General features: G+C 40.9%; 1 protein-coding gene across 2 annotated transcripts in view; it reads right to left on the reverse strand.

Annotated features, from left to right (window-relative positions):
* Window positions 1-21,519, reverse strand: part of RGS14 (regulator of G protein signaling 14) — a 157,903-nt gene that overhangs the window by 66,845 nt on the left and 69,539 nt on the right. For both annotated transcript variants that reach the window (XM_082256210.1, XM_082256211.1), the window contains 3 exons: window positions 17,743-17,903; window positions 15,388-15,480; window positions 2,255-2,398 (listed from right to left, as the gene is read on the reverse strand). In XM_082256210.1, coding sequence (XP_082112336.1) covers window positions 2,255-2,398; window positions 15,388-15,480; window positions 17,743-17,903 — 398 coding nt within the window. The remainder of the gene's footprint in view (window positions 1-2,254; window positions 2,399-15,387; window positions 15,481-17,742; window positions 17,904-21,519) is intronic.

Below are 21,519 nucleotides of genomic sequence, written 5' to 3' on the forward strand. Positions count from 1 at the left end.
TTTAGGATCATTATCCATTTGTAGAAGCCATCTTCTCTTTAACGTCAGCTTTTTCACAGATGGCATCAAGTTACCATCCAAAATTTGCTGAAATTTTATTGAATCCATTTTTCCTTCTACTCGTGAGATGTTCCCTGTGAAACTGGCTGCAATACAACCCCAAAGCATGATTGATCCACCCCCATGCTTAACAGTTGGACAGAGCTTCTTTTCATTAAATTCTGTGCCCCTTCTTCTCCAAACGTACCTTTGCTCATTCCGGCCAAAAAGTTTGATTTTAACCTCATTGGTCCACAGAACTTGTTTCCAAAAATGCATCAGGCTTGTCTTCTATGTTCATTGGCAAAGTTCAAACGCTGATTTTTGTGGTGAGGACGTAGAAGAGGTTTTCTTCTGATGACTCTTCCATGAAGACCATATTTGTACAAGTATCTCTTTATAGTGGAATAGTGTACCACAACTCCAGTGTCTGCCACATCTTTCTGAAGGGATCGTGCAGTCAAACGTGGGTTTTGAATAGTTTTTCTCACAATCTTGCGAGCTGTTCTGTCTGATATTTTTCTTGGTCTTCCAGATCTTGCTTTAACTTCCACTGTTCCTGATGACTGCCATTTCTTAATTAAATTCTGAACAGGGGATATTGACATCTGAAAACGCTTTGCTATCTTCTTATAGCCTTCTCCAGCTTTGTGAGCGTCAACTATTTTCAGTTTTCTAGACAACTGCTTAGAAGATGCCATGGTGCTGATTGTTGGGGCAAGGTCAGATGAGTCTGGGCATTTAAAACCTTTGAGATTGACATCACCTGGTCTTCCCAGACAATGATTGAGAAAAATCCATGACACTGGCAGGTCTCAGCCTTGCAAAGGGGGCAGTGCATGCTATAAATTCTGCAGGGTGCCCAAACTTTTGCAGACACCATTTTTTTGTTTTCTGTAATTTTGAAAGTGTCACTGATGGAAATAAAATCTAACTTTTGTTGACATATTATAAGAATGTCTAATCTGTAATTTGATGCCTTTTCGAGATTTTTCCATCTTTCCTTGGCTTCTTTATGCACATTAATACAAATTTTTACCGTGGGTGCCCAAACTTTTGATCCCCACTGTATGTGTTCCCACACCAAAATCAGCCGAAATTATTAAAATTTGCTGTGCTCCCTTAACCAAACACTAACAGATGAATGTCAAACAAAACCAAAGAAATTTCCAACATCAGCTCACTGACCAGCCTGCCACCGATATTGACTTATCTAACAGTATGCATTAAAAACAGGAGTTTAGTCTGCACACATTTGCAAATACATGAGTCAGCTACAGGCCCTGTCAAGGCACCCCATTTTCTGTAGTCCTCAGGTGCCTTGATGGGGCCTGTAGCTTACGTATGTATTTGCAAATGTGTGCAGACTAAACCCCTGTTCCTAACACATATTGTTAGACAGGTCAATTTGAATGGTCGCAGGCTGGTCAGTAAGTTGAGCTTGGAAATTTCTTTGGTTTTGTTTGACATACGTCGCCCGTCCAGTGCTCTTTGCTGCAAAGACCAGTTATAGTTGGGGGTAGTGGCCACTTGTTTGTACTAACTGATGAATGATGCCGGAAACCTCTACCGGTCTACCCAACCACATACACCAAGGATGATAAGTTTGGTAAGTCTATTTATTCAGTGTGTAACAACCAAAGAAAAATGGCAACCAACATACAAAAATCCTAGATATTCAAATTAGCGATTATTAAGTGATGGTAGATACCTTGGTTTATCACAATCACATATATCATCAGTGGTAAGTACAGTAAATATATCCTGTGAATAAATAGTCACCATCCCTCTATTAACAGTAGAAACAAAATATGTGATAATTCATTACCAATTGCAACTGATGAATAGAAATGACACCTCCAAAATGAATTACAAATAGGAATACAATAATAAGAATAGTGAAACGACTCCCCACAATATTTGAATACATTTTTTTAGTAAATCTGTCAACATAGTTCAATAATCAGTTGCAATTTTTAAATTTTTCCCCTTAAGGAAGTCAATGATTGGTGATGAAATGCACGGAGGCGGGCCCGTGACATCATCACACCGGACTGGAAGTGAAAGGGTATATATATTTACTGAAGCTTTAAAAGAAAATGTATTGCATGTACATTGATGCACATCAGCTCATGACGATGCAAATACAGCGTTTGCACATTGACATAATGGCCCCTCTATTACTGGGGCACATTTATAAGCGCATTGCATTCACCTGTTGCTGCTGTGCTTTGAAAAGATGAGGAGACGGTTTGGTCAGCATCTCCTCCGTGATAATGGCCTGCTGATCCACATTGACTGGACACAACGAGCTACTTGACAGATAATCATTGTAGATCCTTCGAGACTCCTGCAACAGCTATGAAAGAAAAGAGTGGCATCATATATCTGGATAACTTCTTTGTCAAATCATAAATAAATATTGTAATTTTGGCCTTGAGTGTCTGACTAAAGGTTCCCCCACCCTTGGCCCATTGATACTCACCCCTCCAGTGACCCTCCTGACATCCATTACTTCCTTTTACTAGTTGGCTTACAGTGGCTGTGACGGAGGAAGGAATTGTGGAGGAGTGCTGGAGAGGTGAATATCACTAGGTTGGAGAAAATCTTTACAAAGACACTGAATGGACAAGGTGATAGTGCCTGTATAAAGGAAACTGTTATGATAGAAATAATCATGCTATTACCTCCCCGCTTTCTAAAATTGCAGTTATCTGGTTGTCATGCTGATTCTCTCTCTTCAATACTTTTTGTGTGATTGACCTGAAAGTATGCAGCTAGGGAATCAGAATGATCTGCAAATTTGTTCCTAGTCGTTAACTACAGAAGTATTGGATTCAGAAGATCAGCAAGACAGTCTGGTCAACTGGCGAAGGGGTTCAGCTAAGGCCGCCGCCGCTGGAATATTTCCTTTAAGACAGGTTCCCAAAAATAAATGTATTTGCAAATGTGTGCAACTAAACCCCTGTGCTTAATGCATACTGTTGGACAGGTTAATGTGGTTGGTTGCAGGCTGGTTGGTAAGTTGTGACTGGAAATTCCTTGGCTTTTTTGACATGCGTTTGCCATTCCAGTGCTCCTTGCTGTTAAGACCCGTTATAGGTGGGGGAAGTGACCATTTTTTGTCCCAAAAATAAAGCTCCAGTTTTGTTAAAAAAAAAAAAATTCCCACACAAGTATACTAAATACTGCATATTAAAACAAATTTAGCAATACCGTTACAGTTCCAAACTTGTAAGCATCAAGTGTCAGAAAAAGGCTTAGTCTTTAAGTGATTAAACTGACATCATTTGCAGAAGAAGTTCATCCCTTTGATCTAAAAGAACCAAATGATACAATGTTTCTATTTATCTCTCAGTGCTGACCAATGTTGATAAACATTTACAGCTGCTATTTATTTATTTTTTGACAGCTTTGAGCAGACAACGGCTCTGCACTTGTTTAACATGAATCATGGAAATGCCGGATTAAGATCGTGAAAGGGGGTTGAATCGAGATTGCAATTTTTTAACAATTAATAGTGCAGCTCTACCTCACCATGTCAACAGAGACACAAAAAAAAAAAAGTGTAAAAGGTAAAAGGTGATTTCACCTCCTGGCGCTGTGACTGCCAATAGTGACAAAAAAATCTCCTCAACAGGCACTGTGCTGTTACACAGTTAATATTCTCATTATTGTAGATGCAATTTACATAGTATATTCTGTGATTTATTTACCATGTATTTTTCTATGGGTAGGTATTTGCTGCCACCTTCTGGCCTTTTTTGGTAATGCTCTTGTTCCTCCTGTGAGCATGATACATCATTTCCTTGCTAAGCTAAGGAAAGCATCATCTTTTGACCGCATAATACTGAAATCCATTCATTCTGCTGTATTCCTGTTGTGTGATGTTCAGAATAAACCAGCTTTTGGATGAAACCAGTATTGGTGAGTTCAGCTATCTGAGGAGGATTGTCCGCAGTGACCGTATCTGCTTATACAGGCCAGGCACAGAGGTCTCACAAGGGTTAGATCACTATCACAACAATCCGAGTCAGAATAGGCACACATCCAGCAACTAAAGCTTGATAGTGATTCCAGCCCACCTCCACTCTATCCAAAACAGAAAAAGGCTTTAAAGTAGAACTATAGGCAATGTTTTTTTCATTTTGAATAGAGTAAGGGAGGCTTATAACCCCTTTCAGTTTTGTTTTTTTTGCCATTTGTATCCCGTTGGGGGGGGTTTACCTTCACTTCCTGTCCCATAACCAAACAGGTAGTGAGAGTAAATCCCTGCAAAATAAGGGAATCCTTTGGGCCCCCAGGTCACTAGAACTAGTGTCACAATTGGAAGATTTCCCTTCTATTTCTTTTCTGGGGACAATCCAAAATGTGGGATTTTGTTTTTCACTTTCATTGATAGTGGTAGACAGGACAAATAGAGAGGGTGAATCTGCCCAACGGGGGCACAGACATCAATAAAAACCTAATAGGTGTTTAAATCCTTCCCTGCTCTATTCAAAACTAAAAGAAAAATGTTGCCTTTAGTTATACTTTAAAGCATTTGTTACCCTAGCACTTCATATTCCTGATTTGTGCCTGCTGTACCATGTACTTGTATGAGAAAGCATCCTGTTCTCTTTGTATTTCTTCCTTTGTGTGAAATCCCAAGTGTTCCTGCCAATCCCTCTGCTTTCCTAATAAAAACTGACCACACTAAGAAGGAGAGCACACTGTGGTCAGTTCTCTAGCTATGCTGGGAACTCAGCCTGCTCTCCTCCAATGATCAGACTTGTCCTGACATGCCTCCTCTGCACAGCCTTTCAATGGGAAGCTCAGTGTACTGCTGCTTCTCCTCCCCCCAGCTCTTATGCAGCTAAGAATAGAGGGAATGTGATCACTTATAAAAAGGGGAAAAAAGGTATCTATAATGTTTTTGGTAAATCGATGCACAAATGATGGGCTGGGCTTGCTGACCCACCATTCAAAAGCATTAAGCAGAGTGCAATGCAGAGGGACTACTTGTAAAGTTGGAGCTGTAGTAGGGGTCAAGAGCCACATAAGCCGATGCCTCCTCTGTAGTGCTGGCTCTTGTCCCATGTGGATTGATACCAACTGCACTCCACCTCTTATCCCAGCAAGCCGTCTCCAGAGTGGTGCCAGCAGCAGGAAAGAACAGTTCTTCAGCTCAGTGTGAAGCACTACACTGGGCATAATAGTATTAGGCTGCTTTCACACTGATTCACTGCAGTTTACCCACACCACGAGTGCAGTACCTGTGTACCTGCAGCTTTCTTGCGGGTTTGCTGCACTTAGCCATAGACTTCTATTATATCCTGCAGGTTTTCTGAAAGCACACCAAAACTCCTAATGCGATTGTGACATGGTAGTATGGCAATTAGAGGTTTTTTTTTTTATATAACATTTTATTGAAGTTCAACTCATTACAACAGAAGTACGTTACAACCATGTTATAAACATACAATAAAAGTACAATGTAGAAGGCGATCGGTCATGAAACAAAAGCATATGAACTTGCGTGAAGAACTCCAGAGATAGAATGACAATAACCTCTGTAACCGATGATATCAACAAGGAACAATTTTGTTTTGTAATAGTTCAGGGGTAAAAGTGGAAAGAGGGGGGGTCAAGGGAGGGGTTAAGGGAGGGGGAGGGGGAGTAGCTAGACAGATGTGCTTAGAGCAGATAAAGTCGTCAAATGGGGGCTAATGCCCACAAGGCTTGCCCCTGAGGGGAGCATGAATACAAGGCAACGTTGAGTACCGTCTCAGTTGCCCCTTGCGCACAGAAATCAGCAGGATACATCTAAATCAACATAGCTAAATAAAAAAATAAATAAAAAAAATCCCCAACATTCAGCTTGGCATGCCTCGGTGTCGCTTGGTGTCTGACTGGACCGTCCTTGAGAGCAGTTGGGAGAAAAGCGGCACCAAAGTATTAAGTAAGGGGTTTAGACATATCATATATATATATGTTAGTGATTAAGTGTTCAGGCCAGGTCAAATGGAAGAGTCCCCTGCCATGGTGGAAAAGGCAGACCACTTTCTGGCAAATCGGGAGGCGTTGGCAGGGGGGTGTGCTGCAGGCCTGTGAATGCAATTAGAGGTTTAAATCACATGTGAGGAGACGACACTGGGTGACACTGTTCCCCAGGATCTTTGATTTTTCCCATGTTGTTAAAATATTATGCATTGCAACTCTCTCACCGCTATCTTGACATAGTTATCTTTCACTGGCATAAAAGGGCTAACAGCTATGGCAACTGTTCCAAGCCTAGCTGCCAATGGAGCTCTCATTAAATATGAACATTGTCACCTTGCTTATAAAGGGTTTGTGCGCAAAGCACTATAAAACATTTATAACCTAGGAGGGTTTTAAAAACCCAGATAATATAGCACAACACACATCATAAATCAAAGTTCTACCAAGCTGAAACAAGGACCCTGACTAAAATGTTTCTTGCATCCTATGTAACTAATGTACATCCTATTGCAGTTTTGTGTAATCATACTGCATCCTTTAGGGGTTGACATGTTTTACTTTTTTACACTGTTTGATTACATAGAGTAAATATTATTTGTCGGTAGGAGCCGCTAAAAATTTCCCCATGTTCTTTTTACCAGTGATTGCCCCGTAGCGAGGCACACGTTCATATTCACTCTTCAGCTCAATAAGCAGTCGAGGGATGTTCTTTTTGGTGTTTTAATTTATTGGGTGACTTTCATAGGGTTGGGGAATTGAATTGGATATTCCAAAAAGAACTATGTACAAAGTAAGGACAGTAGAATTTCATCTGTAGTGCTGTGAGCAAAGTCCTTTGTGAAAGGAGACTGTGGACTTGGCTTTTACTGTGGACTAAAACTATAAGCACAAAAGCCTCTTCTTTTGAGCAATGAGAGCAGTCACTTCACAAAGAATTAGATAGACTGAGCTCTTTTAGGAAACAGACAATGCCCCCTTAAACAATCACACAGCTGACTCTCTAGCACCAGAGGGGTGGCACTGGCAGCAGTCCACAATCTCTAAGATCTTTCATAGCAGTCTGTCCTCACAAAATGTCCTTGGAAAGTTGGTTGCCTCCTTCTAACATCCATGCAACACATTTTTCTTGTGATACCAGACTAGATCTTCAGATGACAGCCTCTCAGTCACCTCTGCAACTTCAGCAATGCAGGCCCTCAGGTGGTCCACCTGAGGCCTCAGCACCTCACAAGCACATGGCAGGATAGCCTAAGGGGGCAAGCAGCCCCCCTTAGACTGTGTTCCTCTCCTACAGGCAAAGGACCTGGAAGCACTGTGTCTCAAAATATTTGTAGAGACTCCTAGCAGCCATGTGGGCCACCATCCCTAGGATTGGCCAGGGAAATATATATATTTATGCTGCCCATTTGTCTTGCTCCACACCAGAGAGATATTAAGTTCTCTACAAGAGAGAGCAATGAAACCTGCAGCAGGTGAAACACTGAACAGACCAAAATAATCAACACAGCTTCACTGATTACCGAACAACAAATCAGCAGCTCCACTGGATACAGTGAGCCAAAACTAAATTTACCTAATCCTAGCACCTATCTAGGAGGGTGCTACATGTCATACAGCTGGTGAAAGCTTTGTATAGTAACCTTAAAAGTGGTATTAAACCCAAAAACTAGCATTTCTTATATTGCAGCTTACCACTTCTTAAATGTGATGGCTGTATTTTTTTTTCTTTTTTAGGCTTTCTTTCTCCTACTTTTATGTAGCGATCCAATCTGTGAGGTTGTTTTTCAAAAGAACAAGCTCTACAGCAGAATGTATCAGTTACAGAGATGAGACAAACAATTTAACACTGATAGGGGTGATTACAATGATCAACTTTTATTTATTTATTTATTTATTTATTTATTTATTTATTTATGTAAAACCCTTATCCAAAAAAAAATAAAAATAAAACATCTGTTTGTTGTAACAGCTTATAAAGTGTTGCTGGAGTTTAGCTTCAGTTTCTTAGTGTATTTTAGTCTGCTATGCCCCCTAACACCCCTCTCCCCCAGACTGAAAATGTTGCTGTCCAAAGGTGTCCCCTGTGCTCATTCATCCAGAGTGGGGGGCATTCTAATACAAGAGGATTATTACTGGCCAGATCACCAGGTGAAAACAGAGGCAACCACCACATCCAGGGGCATACCTAGAGCATTTGGCACCTGAGGCAGATCCTATATCCTATATAGGGTTGATGTCTCCTGGGGCAGTAAAACATGGTGTCACCCCCCCCCCCCCCCAAAAAAAATGCAGAAAAAAACATGCAACCTAATAGAAATCTATAAGACTGCAGCTATAACTGCGGGTAAAATGTAGGAAGACCCCCCTTTACATTACACAGCCCCCATAACTTTGAACCCCTTTACATTACACAGTCCTCGTACTTCTGGACCCCTTTACATTACACAGCCCCCATACTTCTGGACCCCTTCACATTACATAGCCCAAGTACTTCTGGCCCCCTTCACATCACACAGCCCCCCTACCTCTGGACCCTTTAACATTACACAGCTTCCATACCTCTGGACCTCTTCACATTACACAGCCCCCCTACCTCTGGACCCTTTAACATTACACAGCTCCCATACCTCTGGACCCCTTTACAGTTCACAGCCGCTGCACCTCTGGACCCCTTTACATTACACAGCCTCCCCATGGACCCCTTTACATTACACAGCCCCCCATGTGCCCCGTTACATTATACAGCCCCCACTATGGACCCCTTTACATTATACAGCCCCAAATGGAACCCTTTACATTATACAGCCCGCCCCCTATGGAACCCTTTACATTATACAGCCCCCATCCATGGAACCCTTCCCATTATACAGCCTCCCCCCATGGAACCCTTTACATTATACAGCCCTCCCCCATGGACCCCTTTACATTATACAGCCCCCCACATATAACCCTTTAGATTCTACAGCCCCCCTCAATGGAACTCTTTGCATTATACAGCTCCCCCCCCCCCCATGGAACCCTTCACATTATACAGCCCCCCTCATGGAACCCTTTACATTATACAGCCCCCCACATTGAACCCTTTAGATTTTACAGCCCCCCTCAATAATGGTAATGGAACCCTTTACATTACACAGCTTAACCCCCCCCCCCCCAGCTCTCCCCTTCCTACCTTATTAGTAGGAGAGAGGAGCAGGAGGCACTGTGTCTGAAGCAGAACAGGAGAGAGAGAATCGCCAGCGCTAAATAAACAGCGGGAACTTCCGGAGTTAACGTAAGTGCCTCCTGCTCCGCTCTCTTGTGTTAGTGAGCAGGGGAGGCAGTCTGGCGGCCGATCCTGGGTGTCAGTGCCACCCCTCAGGTGGGTGTCACCCTGGTGCTCCCTGACACCCCCCAATGAGGGGCACCTGGGCCGAACTGCCCCCCTCGCCCCCCTTTGGTACGCCAATGACCATATCTAATGATTAGTAAGCTGCAACACATTATATTTTTGGATTAATAAAAGTTATTTAAATTTTATTTTAGAGGATATTCCAAATCACAACAGCAGATTTATTAGTGACTAAATACATTCAGGCCATGTGACTGTATACTATGTCTACCAATCAGGAAACCACACACACCTAATGTGGTGAGATTTTAGAAATGACACATGCCCTGCAAGGCGTCCTGCCTCTGTGAGTTTCATTCATACAGACTAACCACACATGCATCTACTGCAAGGAAATGACATAACACAAAAGTGCAAATGAGCTGTGTAAACATTTAAACGTGACAGTTGAAACTTGCTATTCATGGCCTTACAGCTATTGAGGAAAACTACTAGAAAAGAAAAAGTATAAATGCTAAATTTCCACAATCATTTATTTGGGTTGTTTCTGCAATGAATACAGTATCTCACAAAAGTGAGTACACCCCTCACAATTTTGTAAATATTTTATTATACCTTTTCATGTGACAACACTGAAGAAATAATGAAGAACTTTGCTACAATGTAAAGAAGTGAGTGTACAGCTTGTATAACAGTGTAAATTTGCTGTCCCCTCAAAATAACTCACACAGTCATTAATGTCTAAACCGCTGGCAACAAAAGTGAGTACACCCTAAGTGAAAGTGTACAAATTGGGCCCAAAGTGTCAATATTTTGTGTGGCCACCATTATTTTCCAGCTCTGCCTTAATCCTCTTTGGCATGGAGATCACCAGAGTTTCACAGGTTGCCACTGGAGTCCTCTTCCACTCCTCCATGACGACATCACTGAGCTGGTGGATGTTAGAGACCTTGCGCTCCTCAACCTTCCATTTGAGGATGCCCCATAGATGCTCAATAGGGTTTAGGTCTGGAGACAGACATGCTTAGCCAGTCCATTACCTTTACCCTCAGCTTCTTTAGCAAGGCAGTGGTCGACTTGAAGGTGTGTTTGGGGTCGTTATCATGTTGGAATATTGCCCAGTCTCTGAAGGGAGGGTATTATGCTCTGCTTCAGTATGTCACAGTACATGTTGGCATTCATGGTTCCCTTAATGAACTGTAACTCCCCAGTGCTGGCAGCACTCATGCAGCCCCAGACCATGACACCCCCACCACCATGTTTGACTGTAGGCAAGACACACTTGTCTTTGTACTCCTCACCTGTTTGCCATCACACACACTTTACACCATTTGAACCAAATACGTTTATCTTCGTCTCATCGGACCACAGGACATGGTTCCAGTAATTCATGTCCTTAGTCTGCTTGTCTATACCAAACTGTTTGTGGTCTTCATTGTGCATCATCTTTAGAAGAGGCTTCCTTCTAGGACGACAGCCATGCAATTTGATGCAGTGTGTGTCGTATGGACTGAACACTGACAGCCTGACCCCCCTACCCCTTCAACTTCTACAGCAATTCTGGCAGCACTCACACGTCTATTTTCCAAAGACAACCATTGGATATGATGCTAAGCACGTGCACTCAACTTCTTTGGTCAACCATGGCGAGGCCTGTTCTGAGTGAAACCTGTCCTGTTAAACTGCTGTATGGTCTTGGCCACTGTGCTGCTGTTCTGTTTCAGGGTCTTGGCAATCTTCTTATGGCCTAGGCCATCTTTATGTAGAGCAACAATTATTTTTTTAAGATCCTCAGAGAGTTCTTTGCCATGAGGTGATATGTTGAACTTCCAGTGACCAGTATGGGAGAGTGAGAGCAAGAACACCAAATTTAACACACCTGCTCCCCATTCACTACTGAGAATGTTTAAAACGCTAAGGAGTCACATGACACCAGGAAGGGAAAATGGCTAATTGGGCCCAATTTGGACATTTTCACTTGTGTTGCCAGCGGTTTAGACATTAATGGCTGTGTGTTGAGTTATTTACACAGAAAATTTACACTGTTATACAAGCTGTACACTCACTACTTTACATTGTAGCAAAATGTCATTACTTCACATGAAAAGATATAATAATATATTTACAAAAATGTGAGGGGTGTACTCAATTTTGTGAGATACTGTAATTTTTTTCATATACTTTCATCCATTTGTGCACAACCAGTGTAAATTCAGCAGGCCAGCAACCAGTTATCCATACACAGGAACTCCAGTCAAACCATTTTTTAGTTTTGAGTAGAGTGAGGACAGGTTAAAATCTCTGTTTGATTTTTTTTTTTTTTTTTAATACTCATGATGACATCAGGGAGATCCCCTCTCCCATTTTGTTCTGGTGACCATTAGGACTAGGGCAGGAAGAGAAGAGAAATAGAAAAATTTGCATTTGTCATTTGAACAAGAGTGGAAGGGAAATATCCCAATAAGAGCAAATGTTTGCCTTCACTTTTTTGGTGATTTCCTCTCACTTTCTGTTGTGTCTCTAGGACAGAAAGTTAGGAGAAATCCCTCCTAAGGAATACACTGGCAGCAATAAATACATCAAATTTTGGGCTGGGCTTCTTTTTTTTTTTTTTTTTTAAGGGACAGAGACAGAACCAAACAAATGTTGAAAAAAGCAGTGTTGCCAACAATAATGAGGTCCCAATAAATTCTAACTGAGTAAAGAAAATGGAGGTCATACTGAACATAGTGCACCCTCAAAATGTGCAAGCCAACAACAGACAATTAGATTTAAAATCTTGTGTACAAAACCCACCTCATAGAATCTCCACTAGACCACAACAAGATCAAGACACAAGCTAAATCACATTACAACATTTCAGGCACATCATTATTGACAGGGCACAGGGGTTGATTTAGTAAAACCAGAGAGTGCAAAATCTGGTGCAGCTGGCATGGTAGCCAATCAGCTTCTAACTTCAGCTTGTTCACTTAAACTTTAATGAAAAAAATCTGGAAGCTGATTGGTTTCTATGCAGAGCTGCACGAGATTTTGCTCTCCAGTTTTAGTAAATCAACCGTACATCCTTTAAACCCATTAGCAGGAGTCTGGCAAGCCAAAACACTATTAGCTGTTGTAAAAAGCATTAAGCTAGAGACAATTAATTAAGAATCATCACAAAATTGCTGTGCTTTAACACCTCTAGCAGAGGCTTTCACGCATGTCATTATTGGCCATCCTACTTATACTACTTGAGTTGAAGCTGCCCTTTTCATACAACTTAGTTCTCAAAATCTATTCATATTCCATAAATCGTGCCATGATAAAAATAAAATCATATCGAGCATCTACTAAAATGTTTAAGAAACTAATGGCCAATCAGATACCAAAGGCTGCTGTATTACGAAGTGCAGAAAGGTAATGGACCCATTACATCTCCTAAGAAGAATAGACATGAGACCAATATCATGTTTGATATCTTTAAAATTGGTCTTTCATTCTATTCTATAATATGTGGATTGTGGGATGTAAAATATGGATATGTCTCTAAATCCTCCTGTATTGAATTGTATTGTAACTGTATTGTCTTCCCTCATATTGTAAAGCGCTGCACAAACTGTTGGCGCTATATAAATCCTGTATAATAATAATAATATGTAGAAAAACTGATACATTAAAAAAAAAGTTGTCATCCAGGGAGTGGCCGCTGTAGAGTTAACTGACCCCAGTAATGATCACTCTCAGTCTGCTGGCACTTAGACTATTTCCCATGAGCTGGAAAATCTCTTTTAGAGTAAGGCCGGGAGTGCTATTGTCATATTGCTGATGATTAAAAAGCAGAGAGAAATGGACAGTCACACTATGCATCCCAACAGGAATTACATTGGTCTTGAGAGCGTAGAATAAAGCCTCGTATATGCTACTAGTTTTTTTTTTGTTTAATCCAGCGGGTTGAACAAGAAATAACTGACAACTCAGGTCAGGGCTGCTGTAATAACTATGCGATATTAGTACAGTGATCTCCCCCACAAAGCTATTGTGTTCTGACAAGGGGACGGACACCACGCCAGAACACTCTGGTCAGCACTCTAGCTAATCTTTTTCGGCCGGTGGACCTTTTTGTACACGAGCCAGCTTCTGTCAGACCGGCTATTGCAGGCTGACATTTGGCCCATGTGTACTAGGCTTAAAGTGATACTAAAGTCTATATAAAAAAAATAAACATGTCAAAACAGGGTTTTTACACAGAGCAGCCTAGATCCTCCTCTTCTCTGCCCCTCGCCAGCGCTCCTGGCCCCTCCCTCCTCTCTAGTGCCCCCCCAGCAAGCAGCTTGCTATGGGGGCACCCGAGCCATGCCGCAGCTCTGTGTGTCCATTCAGACATGGAGCAGCAGTTCGGCTCCTCCCCCTCTATTTCTTTATTGGCTAACTGACTTTGATTGACAGCCGCGGGAGCCAATGGCGCTACTGCTGTGTCTCAGCCAATCAGGAGGAAAAAGACGTCAGAGGCACTCGTGCACATCGCTGGATCAAGATGGGGTTCAGGTAAGTATTAGGGGGGTGAGGGGGTGGCTGCACACTGAAGGTTTTTTATCTTAACCACTTACCGCATTCTAACATACCGGTACGTCGGTACACTTTGCGGGGTTATACCGGGATGATGCCTCTAGTTAGAGGCATCATCCCGGTACCGTGGTTTGAAGCCGACAGACGGCTTTCCGTCGGTAACAACCGATGCGGCTTGGGAGCCGCTCGATCGTTACCCGGGGGGCGGGAGGGGACGTCTCCCCCCCTCTCGACGCCTTCCGTAGCTTTGCTCGGGGCTCCCGTCCCACCGGGAGCCCCGAGCACCCAGCCGACACATCCGCCGGCTGGATGGAGTCCCGATGAATGCCGGAAACGGCATTGATCGGGTCTCCGATGACATAACCCGGAGGCGGCGTCCATGACGTCACTTCCGGGTTACTGTGCTGCAAAAGGCGGCAGTTTTAAAAAACGGCTGTATGCAAAAATGCAGTTTTCGGCGTTTTGCATACAGGGAAGTGTAGTGGACGGGTCTAGGGTCTTTTAGACCCTCGATTCCTCCATAAAGTGTACCTGTCACTACCTATTGGTGTCACAAGGGATGTTTACATTGCTTGTGACAGCAATAAAAGTGATCAGATTTTTTTTTTAAAAACCTGTAATAAAGTTTAAAAAAAAGAAAAAATAAATAGGAAAAAAAAATTTAGCCGCCCCCGTCACCGTTAGCTCGCGCACAAAAAAAACGTATACGCAAGTCAAGCCGCGAATGAAATCGCTGTTCAAACCCCACATGTGAGGTATCGCCGCGATCGTCAGAGCGTGGGCAATAATTTAAAAAAAGAGCTACACTCTAACTCTAAACTGGTAACCGTTAAATAAATTTAAAGCGTCGCAGATTGAGATCTCTATTGACCGTAGTTTGTCGTCATCCCACGGGGGGGCGCAATTTTAAACCGTAACATGTTGGGTATCTATTTACTCGGCGTGACATCATCTTTCACAATATACAAAAAAAATGGGCTAACTTTACTGTTTAGTATTTTTTAAATGCAGTGAAATGTGATTTTTCAAATTTTTTCCAAAAAAATGGCGTTTTAAAGACCGCTGCGCAAATACCGCGTGACAAAGAATTTTGCAATGACTGACATTTTAATCTCCAGAGTCTTTGCTAAAAAAATATATATAATGTTTGGGGGTTCTAAGTAGTTTTCTATGAAAAAATATTGGTTTTAACTTGTAAACAAAAAGTGTCCGAAATAGGGCTGGGGCTTAAGTGGTTAATGGATAGAATGCATTAAGATAAAAAAAAACGTTCTGCCCTTAGAACCGCTTTAAGGCCAGTCATAAGAACACAAAGCATATTGTACTGTAATAAGATGTCATCATATAACATAACCCCAGTGCAATGTTGAAAAAAAAATCAGGCCTTTTCATCATCTGCCATACTGTATGTCAGGGATCTTTAGAAGCATGAAAATAAACATTTTTAGATAGCCACAACATTCAGGGTTTTGTTTGGTCATAGCTACCTGCTCTGTGTCATCTTCAGAAATGGTTTGGAACTTTTCACAAGATTTCCAAAAATGTATGTTCTCAGCACTGTATTCTTTATTCAAAAATTCCTGCAGCAAATAAAGGAGGAATGTGTGATATGTAGTGTATAGACTTAAAAATTAAACATTTTTTTTAGTGAAAAAAATCACAGTAGGACAAAGCAATAGCCAACATTTTTTTGTTTGAGTAGGGAATAGTAAAACCGCTATCATTTTTTTTTTTTTCACAATATTAAACTTTATTTAGAAAATTAAAAAGGGCATACATAGTGCAATACAAGTTTTTTTGCTTTCCATGCCTCTTTAATGAGATTTCCCTTTCCCTTCACTTCCAGTGCAATACATTTCACATCCTAATAAAAGAGTACTTTTATTGGTTCTTCAAAACATTGGTTCCTCTTATTTTCTTCTTGAATGTTATGTTAGTCAATTTTGCTTTAGGTACCTTTTTAGTGATGGCTTTGTGTAACCTTTTGCACGTGGTGCCACCACTTGCCATGCACCTGATCTCCTTTGGTTGGCCATAAAGTATGGCATGGATTTTTGCACAACCCCTGCACCTTAGACACAAGAGGAAATGAGAGAAAAAAATCTCTCCAAAGTGAGGAAAATCAATAGAATGATTTCGCCTTTATTATTGTTCTGCTGACAACTCAAAATATTAGATTTTCCCTCACTTTCAGTCAGTTACAATGGTCGTCAGGAATCTCCCTAGTGGGAGATAATAATACAATAATAAGATGACAGGGGTTCTAGTTCTCCTCCACTCTATCCAAAACGAAAATAAAAATCTTTGGTTTTAGATACACTTTAACTAAAAATATTTCTGATTGGTTGGCATGGATAAGAAATTGATGGAATTCATTTTCAGTAAAGTCTTAGGAGAATACCATGATTCAAGTGGACCAAGTATATAAATGTACTTCTGTATTCAAATTCTAGGCCTGCAATGTAACACTCATGTTGTGGGCACTGCCTTACAGAATTTGATTAACAATGGGATCGGAATGTTCACTTATATACAGTATATATTTTTTTTAGCTGCCTTTTTCCTTTGAAGACCAGCCTGAGAACGCGAGTTGGAATAGAACTAGAGGAAAATGAGTCTGAAGTAGAACAAATAAGATAATTATTACGTTGTCAATATCACCCAAATTAATTTACCTTTCTCTCTTGTTCACTCTTTTATCCATCCAGCATCCATACATTCTTCTTTTCCTGCCTCTCTCCTTCCATCTTTTTTCTCTTACCTCTCTTATCTCTCTTTACCCACATACATCATTGTCACCATTCACATGCATCCTTTTCTCTCAGTCTATCTATAAATCTTTTTATCCCAAATAGCAGACATAAAGCATAAGCTTATTTTAAAATATTAATGTTAAAATAGAATAATCGATCCCAGCATAGATCATACCTCTGTACCATGTTGCTCTGTTGTCTGCAGATCCCCTATATTAAGTTGTGGCCTTGTATCATGTGTATATCCTGCTGATAGACTCTGTCCCTTCCACAGCCACCTTCTGCCGCAGCTAGAGTCTGTGCACTCCCCTTTGTAGTCTTTCAGACTCTGCAAATAATGTAACTTCCTTCATAGCTCTGATGGTGGGTGGGAATGCTAATTAGCATTCAGTCCCACCGAGTCACACTCACAAGAAGAGTCTAAACCTCCCAAGTCCCACCTTACAGATCACAGCATGTAACATGTTACGAAAGGTGAACTTTTCCCTTAAAGTGTCACTAAATCCTCAACCTAAGGGATTAATCCTCCGCATTGTGTGAAAAGGCTGTTTGATCCTGTCTTCTCTGATCCTCCTCTTCTTCCACTGTCCCCATACATCTGCTGATAGAACAGAGCCTTCGAGGCAAGCTGCACATGCTCACTGTGGTGTGTATTGCTAGAGAGTTTTTTTTTTCTTGGGAGAGTGTATGTGATCAGCACAGGGCCAATCAGCACTGTCCAGACGGAGGGTCGGGGGTCCTGCAGCCTCATAGGACAGTCAGAGTAGAACGAAAACTCCTCCTACAAGCTTTAATCAGACACTGATAGAAGTCACAAGAATGCTTCAACTGCTGATGAGAAAAGGTATTTAGGGGTCTATATTTACTAAAATAATTGCATTTCCATGTTCTGTCTACTGTGGGAGATTAGATATAGTGAATGCAGGGTGCTGGGCTTAGTAACACTTTAACTAAACCTCCTAAAGCTAGATGCTGATTGGTTACTGTGCACAGCTGCCCCAAAATCTGTCTGCTTAGGTTTTAGGAAATGTTCCTCATTACATACAAAATTGTCTTCCATTATATAAAATGTTGTGTATGTTTTCATACCGTAAAATACTCAATCCCAACAGGATCTTGAAGTAGCCTCTCAAACGATACTGCCCAACTAGCAACTGATCGGTCAGATGCATATCTAGCTGTTTGGACACTGGGCAAGCTGTTCAGGCTTTGGTCACTGCCTCGTCCATCTAAATCAGCATTGTTTAACTCTATAAAAAAAAAAAAAAGGAAAAAACATTAGAGAAAACCAATTATATATGTGTTTTTATGTGCATATAGTTTATAGGTTTCCACTAAACTATATGGAGTCCTTTTTCAGTTTTATTTAAAGTGCTTAAGGCAATTTATGGTATAATAAAATTGTAACACTGTGATTGAGACTTCTGAGAGTTCTATTACACCAACACAAACCAATTATCTACAACACAAATTGCCGCTTATGTAGGGAAATTCTGAGGAAAACCACTGTTTTGCTGCAAGCATTATTATGAATCAGTTCACTTTCTAGGTGTGATTCACTAAATAAATATACAGTATATTCTTGTAAAAGAATGTATAGTCCTCAGAATTTCCAGTGTACTCTGACTATCAATCTTACTCACATAGCAGCATCACACACATGGTAAAAAATGACAACAGCCATGACATATCACCTATGCTTACATACAATACTGTTGATCTTGAAGAAGGTAAGAGAAACCCCCATTGAGGCAGCTGCCAAATAATCCTAACAGTGGTAAAGAGTGGAAAGCTACGTTAATAACCAAGCAGACACCAAACCCTCAAACAAATGGCCCTAACCATTTTTCTTCAAACACAGGCAAGAAAAGTCAGTTGTGAAAAACACAGCACTTGTAGTAGACATTTTGAAACTGTTGTTTTGGCTAGATACACATTTGATTAATCTCAAATCTACATGAAGGCCTTCATATTTGTGGAGGCTAAAGCAATCACTGGGCAGTTGTTCCTGATTCTAGGCCCAGATAACTGGTAACACCATTGGTGTAATCCAATGATAAGAGGTAGGAGTGGAAAGGTTATGCATCCTATGCACCCTAAAAATTGGAAAAGCTGAGACCCTAGACATTGTCACATGTAGAAGAGCTCTGCTGCTTCTAAGGCTCCATGTACACGGGACGTTGTAAATGGCCATTTAGGAGCAGTTGGGCGTTTTTTTCAGAAGCCCCTGAACCCACCTACATGTTATCTGTCCATGTACACAGGGTCGTTTACAGTCATTTGCAGGCAGTTGAGTTCAGGGACGTTTTTTGGAAAGCAATTATTTGCGTTCGAACGTGTGTTTCCCGGCATTTCAAACGCAAAAACGCGACCGAACGCGGCCGAACGCGATGACCCGCGAATACCGTTCACGTTTTTCCATTTTAAAGGGGAATCGTTTTTTTGACCTCTAGGAACGGTTTTAAACGCAAACGCCCGCTAAACGCAGGTGCAAACGCGACCTAACGGACGTTTCAAACGTCCTAAAAATTCCAGCATTCAAAGGGACTTTTAAGAACGTACCGTGTACATGGAGCCTAATTGCGAATTATATACTATCAGAATTGTTTTACTAATCATTTCCCTACATTCAATTATGCTAAATAATCTCTGTTAGGTAGTCAAACTTTACATTACTATTTTAGGTCTACTTTAATTTCAGCTATAGCTAAAGAGTATACTAATTTCTAACCCAGTCTTTCTCAACCTTGTTAACATGGAGGAACCCTTGTAATACATTTCTGGCTTCAGCAACCCCTGCTTATAAATATTATTTTTAAAGCTAACAATACATTTGTTTGATGACCAATAGAAATTTACATTTGCTGTTATTGGAAAGAATTCCCCCCTTACAGAAAACTAAAAAGAGCATTGGTGTCAGTGGTTACTCATCTGAAAGGCGGAAATCACTTATTACTGAAGGAACCCTTAGTAATCTCTTAAGTAACCACCAAACCCTAGTTGAGAAACCCTGCTGTAAACAATAGTTAACTGTAACTACTGATACAAAATACCCTCCAAAATACAAATTGTAGATGGTTGTTTTTTGTTCTCTTGTACATAAACATTAACAGAGTGTATCCTCTAGACTTCCAGAAAACTGCAAAGGTGTGATAAAGGACTACCATACCTTCACGAAGAAAAAATACCTACAAAATGTTTTACACACACATTGCATTCCTTGGCACTTTTTTGGGCATTAAAGGTCTTAAAATCAGTTTATAATTAGGAAGACTGTATTATGCGTCCTTTTGCTGCACTGGCACACTCTATCAGCCTCAAAATGTGTAATTCGGCAGAGCGGAGTTGTATTTAGTAATTCAGCACTAAGGAAGAGAGTCAATGATCAGCTACTCTATTCAGAACAACATAGCCATAAGCAGAGAGGCCATTCCATCACTAAACTCAACTGAATTACTAATGGATGAATTACTAATCCAGGCACCGGTTCATAAATTAAATTTAATATGCAATTTAAGCCACCTAGGTAAGTAAAGATGGTGGCGCATAGGTTTGGGAGTATATTCTATTTGGTTACTGTCCCTCTGACACTTAGTCCTACAGTGCTTATAATAGGAACAGAGATAGTAATATGTCTGAAAAAACATTTACATAGCAATAATTACATCGTAGAAGAATCATGTGTATTTCATCCATCCATCTGCAATAAGAGCTGAAAAAACATGCACTTTTAGAGGCGCTTGATGACTAGTCTGGTACAGATCATACAAAACTGAATGCTCACTCACCTTTGAGCTTCTTCTGACTGTTTAAGAAAGCAAACTTCCAGAAACCCATCACACACATTAAAGATGATGGAAACATGATAACATCAAGGAATAGATGTTCCAAACACCCTACACTGGTAATACAGACATTTGGTGGCAGAATCAAGGAGAGGAACCAGAGCAAACTGACACTAAAGATATGTGACTTGACAAGTCACGTCTTCTGCCTAAGAGAACCTGTTTTCTATTGTTTTTATCTCCAGTACAGTGTAAGGATACTTTTACATACAATAGTCCTGTGTTTAGAGAAGTTGCTGTGAGATTACCTGTAAGAATTTGGCCTTAGGCTATAAAAGGGACCCGAGGTCACTACATGTATTCTTCATTTTCTAGGAGTGCTTATCTGTAAAGTACCAATTCCAGACAACACTTTATTTTGTTTTAAACACAGCAGCAAAACTTAAAATCCACGTTATTACTGCTGCTTGTGTACCTGTTGTGGAATTTAATCCTCTTTTTCAATTTTAATGACAATGACAATGTTTCACTGGGCCAGGATATGAGGAGGAATGGTCGAAGAGGAAGAAACAAACAATATTTTTATTTATATTAGGGAATGGTTAGAACCTCTGTCAGGTTTTTATCGCTGCCTGTGTGTTTTCTAGTCTTCGTGATATCAGTTCCCCTAATTTTTTTCATCCTGATGTCTCCCCATTGTCTGCTCAACAAGGACACAGTCAGCATTAAAATACACGATAGAAGTTCTAGCCCTTTACTTTAATGCTCCCTTCACCATCCACACATAATCACATTTCCTTTACTCCCCCACTGCTCTGTTCAGCCACTAAGATCAAGAAAATACATGGCACTTCATAAGGGAACATGTGACCTACTTACATCCCTTCCATTCACATGACAGCAGAGCTTTTTTTTTTTTAGCTGGAACTTGGTGGAACTCACGGCCCTCTTCTCCCTGCTCACAACTATCAATTGTAAACACAGAAGACCAGCTTCTGTGTTTACAAGTGTCAGCATGTCTCCCAAGGGCTCCCACAGATCTGATTTCCTGAGCAGCTCCCACTGAGTGCAGGATGGGGAC

This window comes from Pelophylax lessonae (assembly GCF_965119305.1).
Source record: "Pelophylax lessonae genome assembly, chromosome: 4".
Classification (NCBI taxonomy): Eukaryota; Metazoa; Chordata; class Amphibia; order Anura; family Ranidae; genus Pelophylax; species Pelophylax lessonae.